We start from the raw sequence: 17023 nt of genomic DNA, 5'->3' as shown, positions 1-17023 counted from the left end.
AAAGGAAGGCAGAGAAGGAAAGAATAGAACAGGACCGAGACCTCGAGGAAAGAAGAGCAGGGGAAAGAGCGGAGGAAAGAAGAGCCGAAAGGGAGTTAAAGGAACGTGACATGGAGCTTCAGCAGGAAATTAAAATCAAGCAGCTGGAGTTAATAAGAGAACGGGGGAGAGGTACCATCCATGCCAGCTGGTTCGACACCTAGTCAGAACACCTGGGATGTTGGCAGACATGTGAGGCTGGTCCCACCCTTCAATGAGAAGGAGGTAGCCAAGTTTTTTCCCCACTTTGAGAAAGTGGCTCGACAGTTAAACTGGCCTGAGGAGTACTGGTCCATACTAGTGCAAAGTGTTCTGGTGGGTAAAGCTCAAGAGATTTATTCGGCTTTACCGATTGACCAGTGTGCAGAGTATGAGGTATTAAAAAAACACCTTCTCAAAGCTTATGAATTGGTCCCGGAAGCTTACCGGTAAAAATTCCGGAATTCCAGGAGGAGGGAGAGTGAGACCCATGTGGAATTTGCCAGAGTGAAGGAAACCATGTTTGATAGGTGGTGTGATTCAAAAGATGTCGGGAAAGACTTCGAACTATTGCGACAATTGATCCTGGTGGAGGAATTCCAACAGTGTGTCCACGAGGACATTAAAATATACCTGGAGGAAAGGAAGGTACCAAAGTTGTATGAGGCGGCAACCATGGCAGATGACTATGCCTTAACACACAGGATGGGGTTCCATAAACCTAACCCCTCGCCTAGATTTAAACCAGGGAGCTACGGTACATCCGGTGCGGAGAACGACAAGGCATGGGGGCGGCCTCGAGAAGATTATGGGGACCACTCTGATACCACCACTTTTTGAAATCAGAAGACTATGGGCCCGAGACCACCTTATCTTCTGGGGGGCTCGAGACAGACCATGAGGTTCCCCTCCGGGCCTACTTGCGCCTTTTGCCGGAAACCTGGACACTTGATGTCCAGTTGTTACCTCATGAAAAGGGAAAACCCAGAATGGAATCGGACTAGCACGACTCCGAATGCATTGGCAAGTGCGAGAAATCGTTCTTGGAGAGCAGAGCCTTGTGCAGGTTCCCTGGTCAAAGTTACGGCATCCCGGAGCGACCTTGTTCAGGAGGGCTACAAACCTTTAATTTCAGAGGGGTTGGTATCACTGGATGGCGACTCAACTAACCAGAAACCTGTTAGGGTATTGAGGGACACAGGAGCACATCAATCCTTAATGCTTGAAGGCATTTTGCCATTGTCGAAGAGTACAGCAACTGGTGATAGTGTTCGGTTACAAGGGATCGGTGGCTGTGTTAGTGCTCCACTTCATGTCATCCATTTGGAGTCTGACTTGGTGTCAGGTCCGGTCACCATTGGTTTACAAGCCACGCTTCCTGTAGAGGGAGTATCTGTGGTTATCGGGAATGATTTGGCCGGGGGTCAAGGTTATGGTAACCCGAGGGTTGGTAAAGAGCCCAGCAGGGAAAATAACACCCCACCAGCTCGGGATGGCGACACAAGTACCAAGTTATTTGTAGGGGGACTGAACTTCAAAACAGGGGAGGAAGTTCTGACCTCTGTCTTCAACAGATATGGGCTGCTTGTGGAAGTGCGGTTGGTAAAAGACAGGGAAATGCAACAGTCAAGAGGGTTCGGTTTTGTCGAGTTTGCAAGCACAAAAGACGCCAGAGAGGCAGAGAAGAATTGGAATGGTAAGGATTTGGAGGGTCGGACCATAACAGTAGGGAAGGCATTTCGTAGGCGTCGGGAGGTCTACAGAAGAGGACAACTTGGCGGTAGTTTTGGTGGTGGCAGCAGCCGATATTACTATGGAGGCTCCCAGAGTTACGGCATCTCCCGAAAGAATGATTGTCAGAGCACTGGCCGAGAAGGAGACCGCCATTCAGGCGACTACTGTGACAAGTGGTCCCACCGTAACTGTTAGGAGTCCTGAGAAGTTGAAGCACTAAATACGGCGGAGCCGCCGAGCCCAGACTCCTACACGGACTAACCGTGAACGCCACGTTCTTAAAGGCGTCCATGTAGTGAATACTCAGCTTGGCCTCCCGAAAAAAGTGCTATCAAGTTGTTTAACGTTGGGGTTTTGGTCACCACCCCTTAAGCTTCATTCAAGAGAAACTAGAAGTTGTTGACGCTTGGTCCAGAGGGAATTAGCTTTGGGAAAGTTCTGGGGGTTGTGTAAAATTTTGTTGCTCTATTTTTGGGGAAGGTTGAATATTGTTGCCCCCAGGGATTGCTGATTTGGGTTGTGAATTTACTTTTGCCTGTTCAAAGAGGGCATGCAAAGAAAGTTTTCGCGGTGTTCCAACTTTCTTTCTTGAGGGGGGGAAGTGTTACGTATTCGGCCCTAATGATGATTGTTATGATTACTGTTGTTGGTTCGAAGTATCCTAGATATTATGCTTATGGTGACTTATGGGACAGGGTTGTTGTGGGTCGAAGAATTAAAAGCCCTCCTGGTGAAATGTGGCCGGAAATCCGGATCGAGACCGGAAGCGGTGGAGCGGAGAAAAGGGGTGGAGTGAAGAGAAAACGGCGAGACGTGTTCTGATTGCCGCTCCCGACCAAGCAGTGAAACGTGTTCGGATTGCAGCTCCCGACGGAGCAGTGAGACGTGTTCTGATTGCCGCTCCTGACCGAGCAGTGAAACGTGTTCGGATTGCAGCTCCAGACGGAGCAGTGAGACGTGTTCTGATTGCCGCTCCCGACCGAGCAGTGAAACGTGTTCGGATTGCAGCTCCCGACAGAGCAGTGAGGCGTGTTCTGATTGCCGCTCCTGACCGAGCAGTGAAACGTGGTCGGATTGCAGCTCCCGACCGAGCAGTGAGAGAAAGCCGACCGCCACTTTCGCCACGCGCATCACCGGCCGTGACCGGGTTTTTGGCGGCGCGTCGACCAGGCGTTTCTCTCCGGCGGGCTGCCAGGGACGACTGTGCAACCCACCAGTCCGCGGCTGTGGGAGGGTTATGGAGGAGTACAGAGACATTGGGGGAAAGGGCCGTGAGTATGGGGGTTAAGGGACTCAATAAGGTGGTACCACCTGTCGATATGAATTATATGGTGTTTGAAGTGTGATAAAATATTGTGGGTTTGAAGTGTTATAATATATTGTGGTTTGTTCGTATCCCTTGGTGTGGACTCGTTGGTTGATTGGCTGGTTTTCACACAAGGACAACACATCTTTCTGCCGGGGACTCGATAGGGGAGTACCCCGTAACACATGATCTTTTCTATACCCGTTAAACCACCCCATCCCTCTCAAAAATTTGCTTCTTTTCGTCGTAGCTCATCAAAATAGTGACTGCCTAATTTGCCATCAGGGTTAAGAGCCTTTAATTTGTGTATTTACATTGACTATATGTCTAATATTGTCATATCAAGCCAAAAGCTATACTAATACTAATAGGTTCATATGGATTGATATTTGTTTTTCCCCAGATCTCACCCTGATATTCTTAAGGTTCCAAACATGATGTTCTATGACGACGAACTTAAAGCTTGTGCTGATGAGATTCTTCGCAATTCCTTCTGCAATTGGGAGCGTCTTCCAAAAGCAGCATTGAAGAAGGTGTGTGCACTTGTCTTGCGAAATTAAGTGAAGCTATCCTGATCCCACCAGACTCGGTGGTGTAATGGTTTGAGTGTCCACTCTGAGTCTCGGAGGTCAGAGGTTTGAACTCTGGCCGAGGCATATAGTGGGGCAACTTAGCATAACAATTGTGCATTTTGTGAGGAAAGCACCAAATTTGGCACACTAGTAGACTATTCTATTGTGAACAGATTTGTATATTGGGCCATCTCAAATTCAGCCCTTGATGGCTGTGGCAGCCATTTTCCAAAATGACACCTTCAGCTTGTTCCGACGAATTGCATCATCAATTGGCTTGGTCCTTTCCACCAGGCATTCTCTGGTGAAAGCCTGGAACTGCTCTTGGCCAATCTTCTTCACATTACTGACAGTCTCAACTGCAGCAGGACCTGTAATTTCCTTTGTGTCAAGGACAACCAGATCCATGCTCTCTTCCTCAAAGGGGTTGCCAAGCTCTTCTATGACGCTGACAACGGCGCTGACATCCTTGGCGAAAGAGGTCTGCACACTTGGTGTCTGGTCGTGATGACGTGTGTCCTCTCGCCTCCCCCAGTGTTGATGGCCATCTTGGAACTCTTCTATGGCCCTAGCAACTTCTGGCCCGGCAATCATCCAACGCCGCAGGGCACTTGGGTTGTCAGTGAGGCCGACTGTTCCACCATCTCCTTTGATGCAGGCGTTATTCTGTTCATGCGCCTGGTCGATTGGGATCGAAGAGAACACCTTCTTCGTCTTCTGTACAGTGAAGTTGCCAGCCCTGAATTCTCTGGCTACATCTGGGTGCTTCATTGGGAGTGCAACCATGTCCCTCAGGTGAACGGGGACCCACCTGGCATAGTGTGTGTGGTCTAAGGCATGGAACCATGGGACCAGTTCCGTCAGGGCATCAAGGTACATCGTGAATGAAGCCTGCCGCAGAGAATGCACGTAGACCAGTTCCAACATCTCTAGTTCCAGCACAGTTGCCCAGTACTGAAAGTTGGGAATGTCTTCTCCTCTCTGGTGACACCAGTCTTCGAACTCAGGCAGGTCTTCTGCATCATCAGCATATGTCATACAGTGGCATTCATACGCACGGTGTTGCAGGATGTGCAGTGCCACTGCAGTGATTTGATGAGCTCTTCTTGTGCGGGTGTCGTGGGCAGCTCGCAGGAAGGAGTCGTCCGTCCCTGGCGTTGCAATCTCAGCTTGCAAATCTGCAAAATTTGCAAATCTTGCAAAAATCAAATCTCTGAATCTGAGATGGCCCAATATCCAGATCTTTTCATAATATGATAGTCTACTAGTGTGCCAAATTTGGTGCTTTCCTCCCAAAATGCACAATTGTTATGCTATATTTAGCTTAGCTGCCAGACTAATACCAAAGACTTGAAAAATGGTACGTGCTGCTTTCTTGCTTAGTGTTCAGCATTTAAAAGGATAGAGTACATACATTGCTGGGAAGGCAATAGCAAACCACCCAGTATAACTCTTGTCAAGAAACTATTCCAGCAGCACCAACACTGTAAAGAGTATGGTACATCAAAAAAAAAAAAACCCTCAAATGTCCTGTCTGCCTCTTTGCTCCGATGAAGAGTTAAGGCCTGACATGTCAGCTTCCCCTTGCTTCTCATGGTTGTTAGCATACCTCGATCGATATCCTGTTGATTTTATCCATCGCTCTACTTGTCTGGTGACACAGATCAACACCAGCAAGACTAGTTATTCATTCTTATCCTATACTAGTTAATCCAAGAATGTTAATGGCACCACGTTTAAACTTCCATTTACATTAAATACAAATATTTATTTTACATGCAGAGTAATGTTTGTCAAAGTTATATGCGATGAGTTTAAAAAAGCAGTTTATTGTTATTGTTGATAAACTTCTTTAATCTCTCCATTTAAAAAAAAATTAAATCACACTCAGATAATATAGTCAGTTTTATGACTGAACTGAGGTGCCCCAGGTTCTCAGTTCCTCATGTTTTATTTACTTCTGAATGTTTTACAAATCCCATCTGCCACAGGCATTTCCCATCATTTTCCATGGCATTCTTGGCAAAGATGAACGGGAAGAGAGCAACCCATCGTTCTTCAATATTCGAGAAATAGAGCAAGTTCTCTATTACCTGAAAGAGCTGCTTTGCCAGAAGGCCAAAAAAGGAGGTGGTGCGAAACTCTCACCAAAGGAAGTTGGCATAATCACGCCATACCGTAAGCAGGTGAGTAAGACAGCATAAATCCAAAAGTCTCTTCTCTGTTTCCTTTATGTACAGCCAAACTGGAAAACGTCTCAAACTTCACCACTCTCGCTATTCACTCGAGTTCAGATTGGCTCAACTCTAATCGATCAATTTCTTCTTCAATTATACAGTGCTTTCGGAAAGTATTCACACCCCTTGACGTTTTCACATCTGGTGTTGAAAACTGAATTTCAAATGGATTAAATTGAGATTTTTTTTTTGTCAATGATCTACACATAATCTATATATATAAAACACAGTGTGTGTGTGTGTGTGTGTGTGTGTGTGTGTGTGTGTGTGTGTGTGTGTGTGTGTGTGTGTGTGTGTGTGTGTGTGTGTGTGTGTGTGTGTGTGTGTGTGTGTGTGTGTGTGTGTGTGTGTGTGTGTGTGTGTAATGTTACCGATAGACTCCTAAACGGAGAGGCTTACGTGCTTGATATTTGGCATAGACATGGCTATTGAGCCTGGGACAAACATGGCCGAACTCAAAATATTTGACGATCCATATTTTTTATTCATATTTACCTCAGCGCACGGAATCAACGGAATCAGAGCAGGTGGGCGCTGATTCGCTCAGAGCGATCACGTGATGACGCTATGAACGCTATGAACGATATGACGCTATGAACGCTATGACGCTATGAACGCTATGACGCTATGAACGCTATGACGCTATGAAAAAAATAATCGCTATGACGCTATGAAATGCTATGACGCTATGACCGCTATGACGCTATGAAAAAAAAAATCGCTATGACGCTATGAACGCTATGACGCTATGAACGATATGACGCTATGAACGCTATGACACTATGACGCTATGAACGCTATGACGCTATGAAAAAAAAAATCGCTATGACGCTATGAAACGCTATGAACGCTATGAACGCTATGACGCTATGACGCTATGAAAAAAAAAAACGCTCGCTTTGCCAAGGGGCTCGCTCCCCCCCCCCCCCGTTCCCCTCCCCTCCCCCACCCCTCCCCCGCCCGGCAATGCCGGGTACTTCTGTTAGTACCACATAATGTGAAAGTGGATATTTTTTTCTAGAATTTTTTTACAAAATTCAAAATGAAAATCTGAAATATCGAGTCAATAAGTATTCAACCCCTTTGATATTACATTCCAAATTGTGCTCAGGTGCATCCAATTTCCTTTGATCATCCTTCAGACATCTGTACAACTTGATTGGAGTACACCTGTGGCCAATTCAATTGATTGGACATGATGTAAAGAGAAACACCTTTCTATACAAGGTCCCACAGTTAACAATGCATGTCAGAGCAGAAACTCTGCCTTGAAGTCCAAGGAACTGTCCGTAGAACTGTGAGGCATAGATCTGGGGAAGGGTGTAAAATAATTTTATAGAGTTTTGAAAGTTTCCCAAGAGCACATTGAGCTCCATCATTAGGAAATGGAAAGAATATTGAACAACCCAGATTCTTCCTAGAGCTGGACAAAAAGGCACATGACAGAACATCTGGAGTTTGCCAAAAGACACGTGAAAGACTGAGAGCACGAGGCAAAAGATTCTGTGGTCTGATGAGATAAAAAATTGAACGCTTTGACCTGAATGCAAAGTGCTACGTCTGGTGGAAACAAAGTACAGCTCATCACCAATCTAACACCATCCCTACCATGAAGCATGGTGATGGCAGCATTATGATATGGGGATGCTTTTCAGCAGCAGGGACTGGGAGACTTATAGGATAGAGGGAACAATGAATGGAGTCAAATACGAGCAAATCCTTGAGGAGAACCTGCTCCAGAGTGAAAAAGACCTTAAACTGCGGTGATTTACATTCCAACAGGACAATGACCCCAAGCATACAGCCAAAGCAACACTGGAATGGCTTCAGAACGATAACGTGAAAGTCCTTGAGTGGCCCAGCCAAAGCCCAGACTTGAATACCATTGATAACCTATCGAAAGACTTGAAGATTGCTGTTCACCGACGCTCCTCATCCAAATTGACAGCTTGAGCAAATCTGCCAGGAAGAATGAGAGAAACTCCCCAAATCCAGATATGCAAAGCTGATACAGACATACCCAAGAAGACTCGAAGCTGTAATCGGTTTTGATTACTCATGTAAATTATATATTTCTTTGTTTGATTTTTTCATTATTTTGTAAAAAAATTGTAAAACAAAAATTCCACTTTGACATTATGGAGTACGACGTGTGGATCGGCGCCAAAAACATCTCAATATAATCCATTTTAAATTCAGACTAACACAACAAAATGTGACCACTTGTGAATTTACAGTCAAGGGGTGTGAATACTTCCTGAATAATAATAATAATTCATTTATTTTGTATAGCGCTTTTCCAGAAGCCCAAAGGTGCTTTGACAGAGTGGCAAACATAATGCATAACAATACATGAAAACAACAATTGCAAAAAGACAAGAATCAATAGGGAAATATTTAAAGCAAAAGGAGGGAGAAGGAGAAGAGATAGTCAGGGGTTAAATGCTGTGTGTTGAATGTTGAATGCAGTGTTGAACAGGTGGGTCTTTAGTGATGTTTTGAATGTGGTGAGTGAGGAGGAGTCTCTGATGGTGTGAGGTAGTGAGTTCCAGAGGGTGGGAGCAGCGATGGAGAAGGCCCTGTCCCCCCAGGATCTGAATTTGGTCCGGATGGAGGGGGTCAGGAGGTTGGTACCAGCAGAGCGGAGGTTGCGGGTGGGAGTGTGTCTGGAGAGGAGGTCAGCCAGGTAGGATGGGACCAGGTTATGGAGGGCTATGTATGTCAAGAGGAGGATTTTGTACTGGATTCTCTGGGGGATGGGGAGCCAGTGAAGCTTGTAAAGGACGGGGGTGATGTGGTCACGGGTCCGGGAATGGGTGAGTAGACGGGCAGCGGAGTTCTGAATGTATTGGAGTTTATTGGTGATTTTTGAGGGTGCACTGTATCCTAATCTATTGTATTTGGTCAAAACATTGATCATTGAAATTATCCAACTGCAATTGAGAAGTAACTGAGGTGTGTGTGTGTGTGTGTGTGTGTGTGTGTGTGTGTGTGTGTGTGTGTGTGTGTGTGTGTGTGTGTGTGTGTGTGTGTGTGTGTGTGTGTGTGTGTGTGTGTGTGTGTATATGTGTGTGTGTGTATGTATATATATATATATATATATATATATATATATACACACAATGTAGAAATATATGTAGATATGTAGATGCCTATAGTATAAGAGCATGACGAGCGCTCCTCCGATCTCCACCCATGTGCAGACCATAAGTGTCATCTCCGATCCGGAGGCGTCAGCCGGCCACTCAATATATATTGAGATTTCCACGGTGGTCATTGGTTAAATGTCAAAACGGAGCTGCCTATCCAGATTTCGGCCTCATTTGCCCTCGTAACGGTGGCACACCGTTCGAAAATCGAAACAATGACCAACATAATCAACCGTTATGAGAAATGTACTTCCTGACTTGAAGGTAGAGCATCAGCTACAGATTATGTCTCACCCAGTAAACACCGCATAATCCGCATGAAACAAATGTGTCTGCCACACACACGTCCGTTTCCACAAATGCAAACCAACCAACTACTCCCAACTGCTCCTGGACTCTGTCCTTCTCTCCTGACAAGATGGAGAAGTTTTTGTCAAACCTCGACTCTGATTCTGCAACTGGAACAGACGGCATCAGCCCACGGGTCCTAAAATCCTGCTCCGCCGCTGTTTCACTCCCTCTCTCTGTTCTCTTCACCCTCTCTTTTGCTCAAGGTCATCTGCCATCAGCTTGGAAATCAGCCAACATCACCGCTTTACACAAAAAGGTGCAAAAACAGATCCTTGCAACGACAGACCAATCAGCCTGCTCCCAATTATCAGCAAAGTCATGGAATCCATCATTGCTTCGGATATGAAATCTTTCCTCTTCTCCAATGGCTTGATCTCTGATCATCAATTTGGATTCAGACCAGGTCACTCTACTCTGGACATGCTGCTTCTGCTGTCTCAACAATGGATGGAGGTCCTCAATGCCAAACAGGAAATCAGAGCTGTCTCCCTTGACATATCATGTGCCTTCGATACGGTCTGGTACTCAGCTCTGCTCACCAAACTCTCCTACTATTGTATCCATGGAAATCTCCACGCATGGCTTGCGGACTTCCTCTCTGGTCATAGTCAGCGTGTGGCCCTGAATGGATTTCTCTCATCTCCCCTTCCTGTTCTGGCTGGAGTTCCCCAAGGTAGTGTTCTGGACCCTGTGCTTTTTCTGGTCTTAATCGATGATCTCTCCGACTTTCTGGAAAATCCTCTCTATCTCTTTGCTGATGACTCCACTCTCTGCCGCTCCATTCCTCATCTCTCAGATCGGCAGTCTGCAGCCTCCTAATTCTCTACAGACCTGGACAAAATCTCAGACTGGTCAAACAAGTGGAACATGTCTTTCAATCCTGACAAATCTCACACTCTTACTATGTCTCTCCGAAAAGACCGACTGGAAAACCCTCCCATCTACTTTCTCAACAATCCTCTCCAAGAAGTTCTGTCGCTCAAGCTTTTGGGTCTCACTGTCTGCCATGATCTTTCTTGGGAAAACCACATTTCCAAGCTGGCCTCCAAAGCCAGTCGCCGACTGGGCATCCTCCGTCGTGCGAAGTCCTTCCTTGGCACACCTGAGCTCCTCACCACATACAAGGCTTTCGTCCGCAGCTCAATGGAATACTGTTCCCGCCTCTGGGCCGGTGCTCCTGCCTCACACCTAGCTCGGCTTCACGCTGTTGAAACAAAAGCTTTCAGAATCATTGGAATCTCCTGCGATGAAGCTAACTCCGAAGGCCTTTCACTCACTCACCGCAGGCAGGTTGGTGGTCTTTCTGTCTTCTACCGACTCCTCTCCGGCCTTGCTCCCCCAGCTCTCTGTGCTCTGTCCCCCAAATATTCCTACAGGTCGCACAAGATCTCCCAGCAACCCCCTTATGGTTAAACTGCCAAAATCTAGGCTCTCTGCTCACCTTCACTCTTTCATTCCCCTTTTCTCCCGCCTCTGGAACAAACTCCCCCACTCCCTTCAATCCCACTCCTCCCTCCAGGTCTTTAAAACAGCTGTTCACCACCATCTCTTATCTTCCCCCATCCAAAACCTTGATTTTTTCTACCCCTGCTAATTCACCCGATACACTTTTTTGAAATTAGAACTTCTTTCCTGGAAGTCCTTGCAGTGTCCATATGTTTTATACCTCTCCCACCTCCCACCAAGCCCTCTCCCTCCCACAGTTCTCTCGATGCCTGTGCTCTCAAAAGTTGTGTTTGTGTCCTTCCCCCTCTCTCCCCATCTTGTCTACCGCTCCCCCTTATTTTGTGTTTTATGTGTCGGCTTGACTTTTTGTGTGATTAACGTTAGCTCTTTCACGAGCCTCGGTCTTGTATACACACAAAAAAAAAAGTATGTGCGATTGGGTGGAAAATACATTGAAAACCTATAAAACATGACGAGTCCTCCCCGATCTCCACGCATGCGCAAACCACCTCAGGCGTGGTCAGTTGAAGAATTGGATGTTTCATGGCACATGGAAGTGCTACGTGCTTTTGAACGACCGATCGTGGTCTGTATGGCACTATGGCCGGTGTATATGCAAGCCATGGTGGTGAGATGCGCTGTAGGGCCTGGGGGTCAAGAGGCAATTAACTTTTTTTGGGGGGGGCTGCAATGAATAAATAAGCAATGGACAAATCCATAATGTATGTGGGATTTGAACCTGGAGGATCCCATCGTTATGGATCAAGTGCTCAGATGGAAACACCACGTGCTCAGATTTTTTTAAATTTTAATCACCGAGTCTCTGTTTCTGACTTTTTCAGGTGATGAAGATCAGGCAAGCTCTGAAAAGGAATAAAGAGTTCAGCTCTTTGAACAACATTACGGAATTGAAGGTAAATTTTCACATATGTACGGTTTCTCAATTTTTTGCTTGATTGATCATCATTCAAAGTGTCATTCCCTTGTTAATCCATGTTAATATTTACCTTTGGATTTAAACTTGTAATTAGTTGCTTGGATTGAATATCAGTCTCAAAATTCTTCCAACACTCAAAACATCCGATTCCCATGATTTTTGTGGCGTGTGTTGTGATAATGTGTGTGACATATTTATCAGCTTTGATTAGTTCAAGTTCTTCCAATTTCAACTGAGTTTAGAATGAATTATTTGATGATGGAACTCCTTTTTTTATGTTGTTTTCCTTGGTGTGGCACACTCGCCTCTAACCTAGCAAGCTTGGGTTTGAATCCCGACCCAGCGATAAACTGTCATCCCTGTGATTCACAGGCAGGGTGATTCATGAATGTGTGTGCGGTCCCTTGATGAGTGTTAAGCGGGCATCCTGTCTGCCGGCATTAGTTGGTGGACGTTAAAGATCCCATAGTGTCCTTTACAAAGAGTAGGGGAATCATCTGCACCATTGCTATTGCTGGCACTCTGAACAAACTGCAAATTCCTCCCCTAACTACTTAATTGAGCGTCAGGCCAAGCAAGCCTGCTTGTGAAAGATTTAGGTCAAAACCCTGCCATGGCCAACCCCACAATAATCTATTATAATAATAAGTGGGTGCGTGCGTGTGTCTCCTACATAATTCCAAAACCATGAAACCTAGTGGCCCCAAACTTTGCATGCATACTTATGGAACTCTAAGGGAGTGCATAAATGAAAACTGGGTGTTTGGGTGTGTTAAAACACCCCGTTTGAAGATAATTTAGGGGATGCTCATCACAAATGAAACAAAAACAAAAACAAAATATGCCTCACCGCAATGGTGGTGCGCCATCTTGGTCAGCCTTCTGTCACATCGCGGGGTTCTTAAGGTGCCATTTTATTTTAGCCTATTCAAACGTGCCTTGCCTTGGAACCAAGATGACCTAACTGACTAATTAAAGAATATAATTGAAATCTGGATTCGCATTTGAAAATCGGACCCCATAGAGTAAATAAGTATCGAAATGTAGAATGAAATCTGAAAATTTAAAGAAATTAACGATTCTTATAATTAAGTGTATTTCTTATAACTAAGCTTTAAGCAGGGCTGTTCTTCCTCTTCCATATTGCCAGAGCATTAAACGTAACCTTTTCTGTTCCAAAAATTATATTGAATGAAGAAAAGATTAAGGAATGTGCCCAATGTGTAACTTTATTGAGTGCAACGAAAATAATTAACCAGTAGAATCAAGGTGAAGGCTTCCACAGTCGCACCTTGGCACTCCGTGGGGAAAATCTCCGGAGTTGGGAAGGCAAAATAAATCAAATTAAAGCTCAAATTAAAAGAACGATTAACATAATGGGAGGATTACAATGAGTAAAGCAATGACGGGACAAGTGAACTCCAAGCGCTCATCATCGAATGCCTGATCTTCATAAGTAGCGATCACTAATCGCTTGCCAAGCCATTCCTTATCAAACGTTTCATTGGATTGCTTGCTTGAGTGCTTAAGCCACTTGGCGAGCACTCTACGAGCTTATTGGTAATGGAACACCCATGTTCCCTCCTCCTGCTATAGTCTACTTTATTTCCTCGGGCAGTGTGGTGCCTCGCCTGCTAAAAATGTTGTGCTATCATATTTTCCCTCCTTCTGTGTGATCTGCTTTCATTATAACGACCTGTCACTTCCACATAAATAGATACATGTAATAAATAACGTCCATCGACCTCATATTCAGAGTTCCGCCGTGTTAGTTCGAGCTGTGAAACGCATCAACTGACATTTTGTGTTCTGTGTGGCTTGATATACTTTTCAATTGAATTTCGAAAAGTTCCCACTTTAATTACGCTCATACATACCTCTGTTTCAAGATAAACCTTTGGGGTTGTTAATTTTGATGTAGTGTGTGTGTGTGTGTGTGTGTGTGTGTGTGTGTGTGTGTGTGTGTGTGTGTGTGTGTGTGTGTGTGTGTGTGTGTGTGTGTGTGTGTGTGTGTGTGTGTTACTGCAACGAAAGTTCAAACAGGCCAGGGTGCCTCGGTCACAACGGTCCACTGGCAAGCGCTCATATTAGAGAGAGTGTGAGTGAGTGTGTGTGGTCGTTAGGCATAACATAACATTCTCTTTGCTGAACGACCACCCCCCCCACCTCCTCACCTTTCTCTTTTTCTCTCCTCCTCCTACCCCTCTGTGTGGGGGGGAAAAAAAGTGTTTAGTTCCTGGAAATGTGTGTTGTTTCTGGAGGAGGGAGATGAGTGGATTATGCAAAGAGAGCAAATACCTATTTTTCGGGGAGAGGAGGAGGAGGGAGGTGGGTTAAAAAAAACCCCTTGTAGACCCGAATAATGAGCGCAGATTTTGATGCGGTCAATACACCCATGGTTAGGCATGACATATGAAGTTTCTGGCCAAATTTCATCGGAATCATGTATTTGGTTCAAGCCAAATAACTGAAGACTGAAGTGTTTACAGACTCAAACTCTCACTCACTGACTCACCTACAGACACTGCTCGATCGCATTAGCTCGGTTGCTAGAAGTCCAGGGCCCGGTTTCTAGAAGCCCGGATAAGCCTATGCTGTGGATAAATCACATATCCGGTGAATGAAATGTATCCACTGGATAGCTTCTAGCAACTGGGCCCAGGTGGGCTAATAATTGTGGCTGATAAAGAAGAAGAAGAATTTTATTCCTTGATGATGCAACTCATTTTGTTTTTTTTTGTATTCCCAGATGATGTAAACTTATTTTTGGTTCATTCCTTGCTTGAAATTATTTTTCATGAAAGTTATCAATTCAGGACAGAACCACATACTACCCGAGATTTAAATTGCAGTCAAAAAGTGCATTCAAAGGATTTTGATTTTCCAACTGGTACAACAATGCAAATCCTCGGCTCTGATTTTTGAACATAAAATTATGATGTTCACCTTAAAAGAAATGTGCAAGCAGGACATGCTGAGCCTCGGCTCATTATTGATTCTCAGGGCTCATTATCTCTGCTCATTATTGATTCAGATTTACAATGAGCTTTGTGCAGTTGTTTCAGCTGGACCCCCCCTTCAATCCCACCCTCCCTCCCCCATCCAGCATCACCAATAATATTACAAGTCAAAGCTGGGGGTTTTCATTGTCATTACCCTGCACGTGAAGCACAGTGCAGTGTTAAGTAATTGGTTCACTCTCCTGTCTGTCTGTCTGTCTACAGATATCAGTCTATATGATAGAGGAACTACTTAATTTCTATTTATTTCTATATATTTCCACACTGCAGAATACAGATCGGAAAACAAACCTGCAGTTTAGTAGTACTTTGGCTCTGAATTTGACAAATTGTATGGATATCTCGTCCTGATCGCACATGCGCAGATATGAGTAAGTAAATTAGTTTACTCCGTCTGCTTGTCTGGCAGTCAAACAAAATAGAAAATCATTCCAAACAGGAAACTTGCTGTTTTTAAGGACGTCATGAAGGACGCAAACAACAGATACAGATAACTAATTTAATGTGTTAAATAAGGTGGTGTAAAAGATGCTGCATCAACGGCAGTGAACTTCCGATTTATTTTTTTTGACGTTCTCTAAAACTATTATTTTATTTAAATTGAATTATACATTTAAACACTGTAGAACACAAATCACCTTGGTGGCACTTCCACAAACCTCCAGTTTATGAGGACTTGGACAAAATTGTACACTATCTCAACCAATCAAATTTGCTGCTCGCACTGTTGGGGCTGGGAAATATCTAGATTTAGACAATTTTACAATATCTCAAGCAATCAAATTTGCTGCTCGCACTGTTGGGGCTGGGAAATATCTAGATTTAGACAATTTTACAATATCTCAACCAATCAAATTTGCTGCTCGCACTGTTGGGGCTGGGAAATGTCTAGATTTAGACAATTTTACAATATCTCAAGCAATCAAATTTGCTGCTCGCACTGTTGGGGCTGGGAAATATCTAGATTTAGACAATTTTACAATATCTCAACCAATCAAATTTGCTGCTCGCACTCTCGGTGTTAAGGAATATCTAGATTTAGACATAATTTTAAACTATCTCAACCAATCAAATTTGCTGCTCGCACTGTAGGGGCTGGGAAATATCTAGATTTAGACAATTTTACAATATCTCAAGCAATCAAACTTGCTGCTCGCACTCTCGGTGTTGAGGAATATCTCGATTTAGACATAATTATAAACTATCTCAACCAATCAAATTTGCTGCTCGCACTGTTGGGGCTGGGAAATATCTAGATTTAGACAATTTTACAATATCTCAAGCAATCAAATTTGCTGCTCGCACTCTCGGTGTTGAGGAATATCTAGATTTAGACATCATTTTAAATTATCTCAACCAATCAAATTTGCTGCTCGCACTGTTGGGGCTGGGAAATATCTAGATTTAGACAATTTTACAATATCTCAAGCAATCAAATTTGCTGCTCGCACTCTCGGTGTTGAGGAATATCTAGATTTAGACGTAATTTTAAACTATCTCAACCAATCAAATTTGCTGCTCGCACTGTTGGGGTTGGGAAATGTCTAGATTTGGACAATTTTACAATATCTCAAGCAATCAAATTTGCTGCTCGCACTGTTGGGGTTGGGAAATATCTAGATTTAGACAATTTTACAATATCTCAAGCAATCAAATTTGCTGCTCGCACTCTCGGTGTTGAGGAATATCTAGATTTAGACGTAATTTTAAACTATCTCAACCAATCAAATTTGCTGCTCGCACTGTTGGGGCTGGGAAATGTCTAGATTTAGACAATTTTACAATATCTCAAGCAATCAAATTTGCTGCTCGCACTGTTGGGGTTGGGAAATATCTAGATTTAGACAATTTTACAATATCTCAACCAATCAAATTTGCTGCTCGCACTCTCGGTGTTAAGGAATATCTAGATTTAGACATAATTTTAAACTATCTCAACCAATCAAATTTGCTGCTCGCACTGTTGGGGCTGGGAAATATCTAGATTTAGACAATTTTACAATATCTCAACCAATCAAATTTGCTGCTCGCACTATTGGGGCTGGGAAATGTCTAGATTTAGACAATTTTACAATATCTCAAGCAATCAAATTTGCTGCTCGCACTGTTGGGGCTGGGAAATATCTAGATTTAGACAATTTTACAATATCTCAACCAATCAAATTTGCTGCTCGCACTCTCGGTGTTAAGGAATATCTAGATTTAGACATAATTTTAAACTATCTCAACCAATCAAATTTGCTGCTCGCACTG

At 44.1% G+C, this 17023-nt stretch overlaps 1 protein-coding gene across 1 annotated transcript in view; it reads left to right on the top strand.

The window, feature by feature from the left end:
• Positions 1–17023, top strand: part of LOC137424461 (putative helicase MOV-10) — an 82588-nt gene that overhangs the window by 51203 nt on the left and 14362 nt on the right. The window contains exons 16-18 of the mRNA XM_068111935.2: positions 3462–3591; positions 5622–5816; positions 11656–11727. Coding sequence (XP_067968036.2) covers positions 3462–3591; positions 5622–5816; positions 11656–11727 — 397 coding nt within the window. The remainder of the gene's footprint in view (positions 1–3461; positions 3592–5621; positions 5817–11655; positions 11728–17023) is intronic.

The sequence above is a fragment of the Myxine glutinosa genome, chromosome 4, assembly GCF_964187855.1.
Source record: "Myxine glutinosa chromosome 4, kmMyxGlut1.1, whole genome shotgun sequence".
NCBI lineage: Eukaryota > Metazoa > Chordata > Myxini > Myxiniformes > Myxinidae > Myxine > Myxine glutinosa.
Note: the sequence above shows the minus strand (reverse complement) of the source record. Positions and strands in the feature narration are given on the sequence as shown.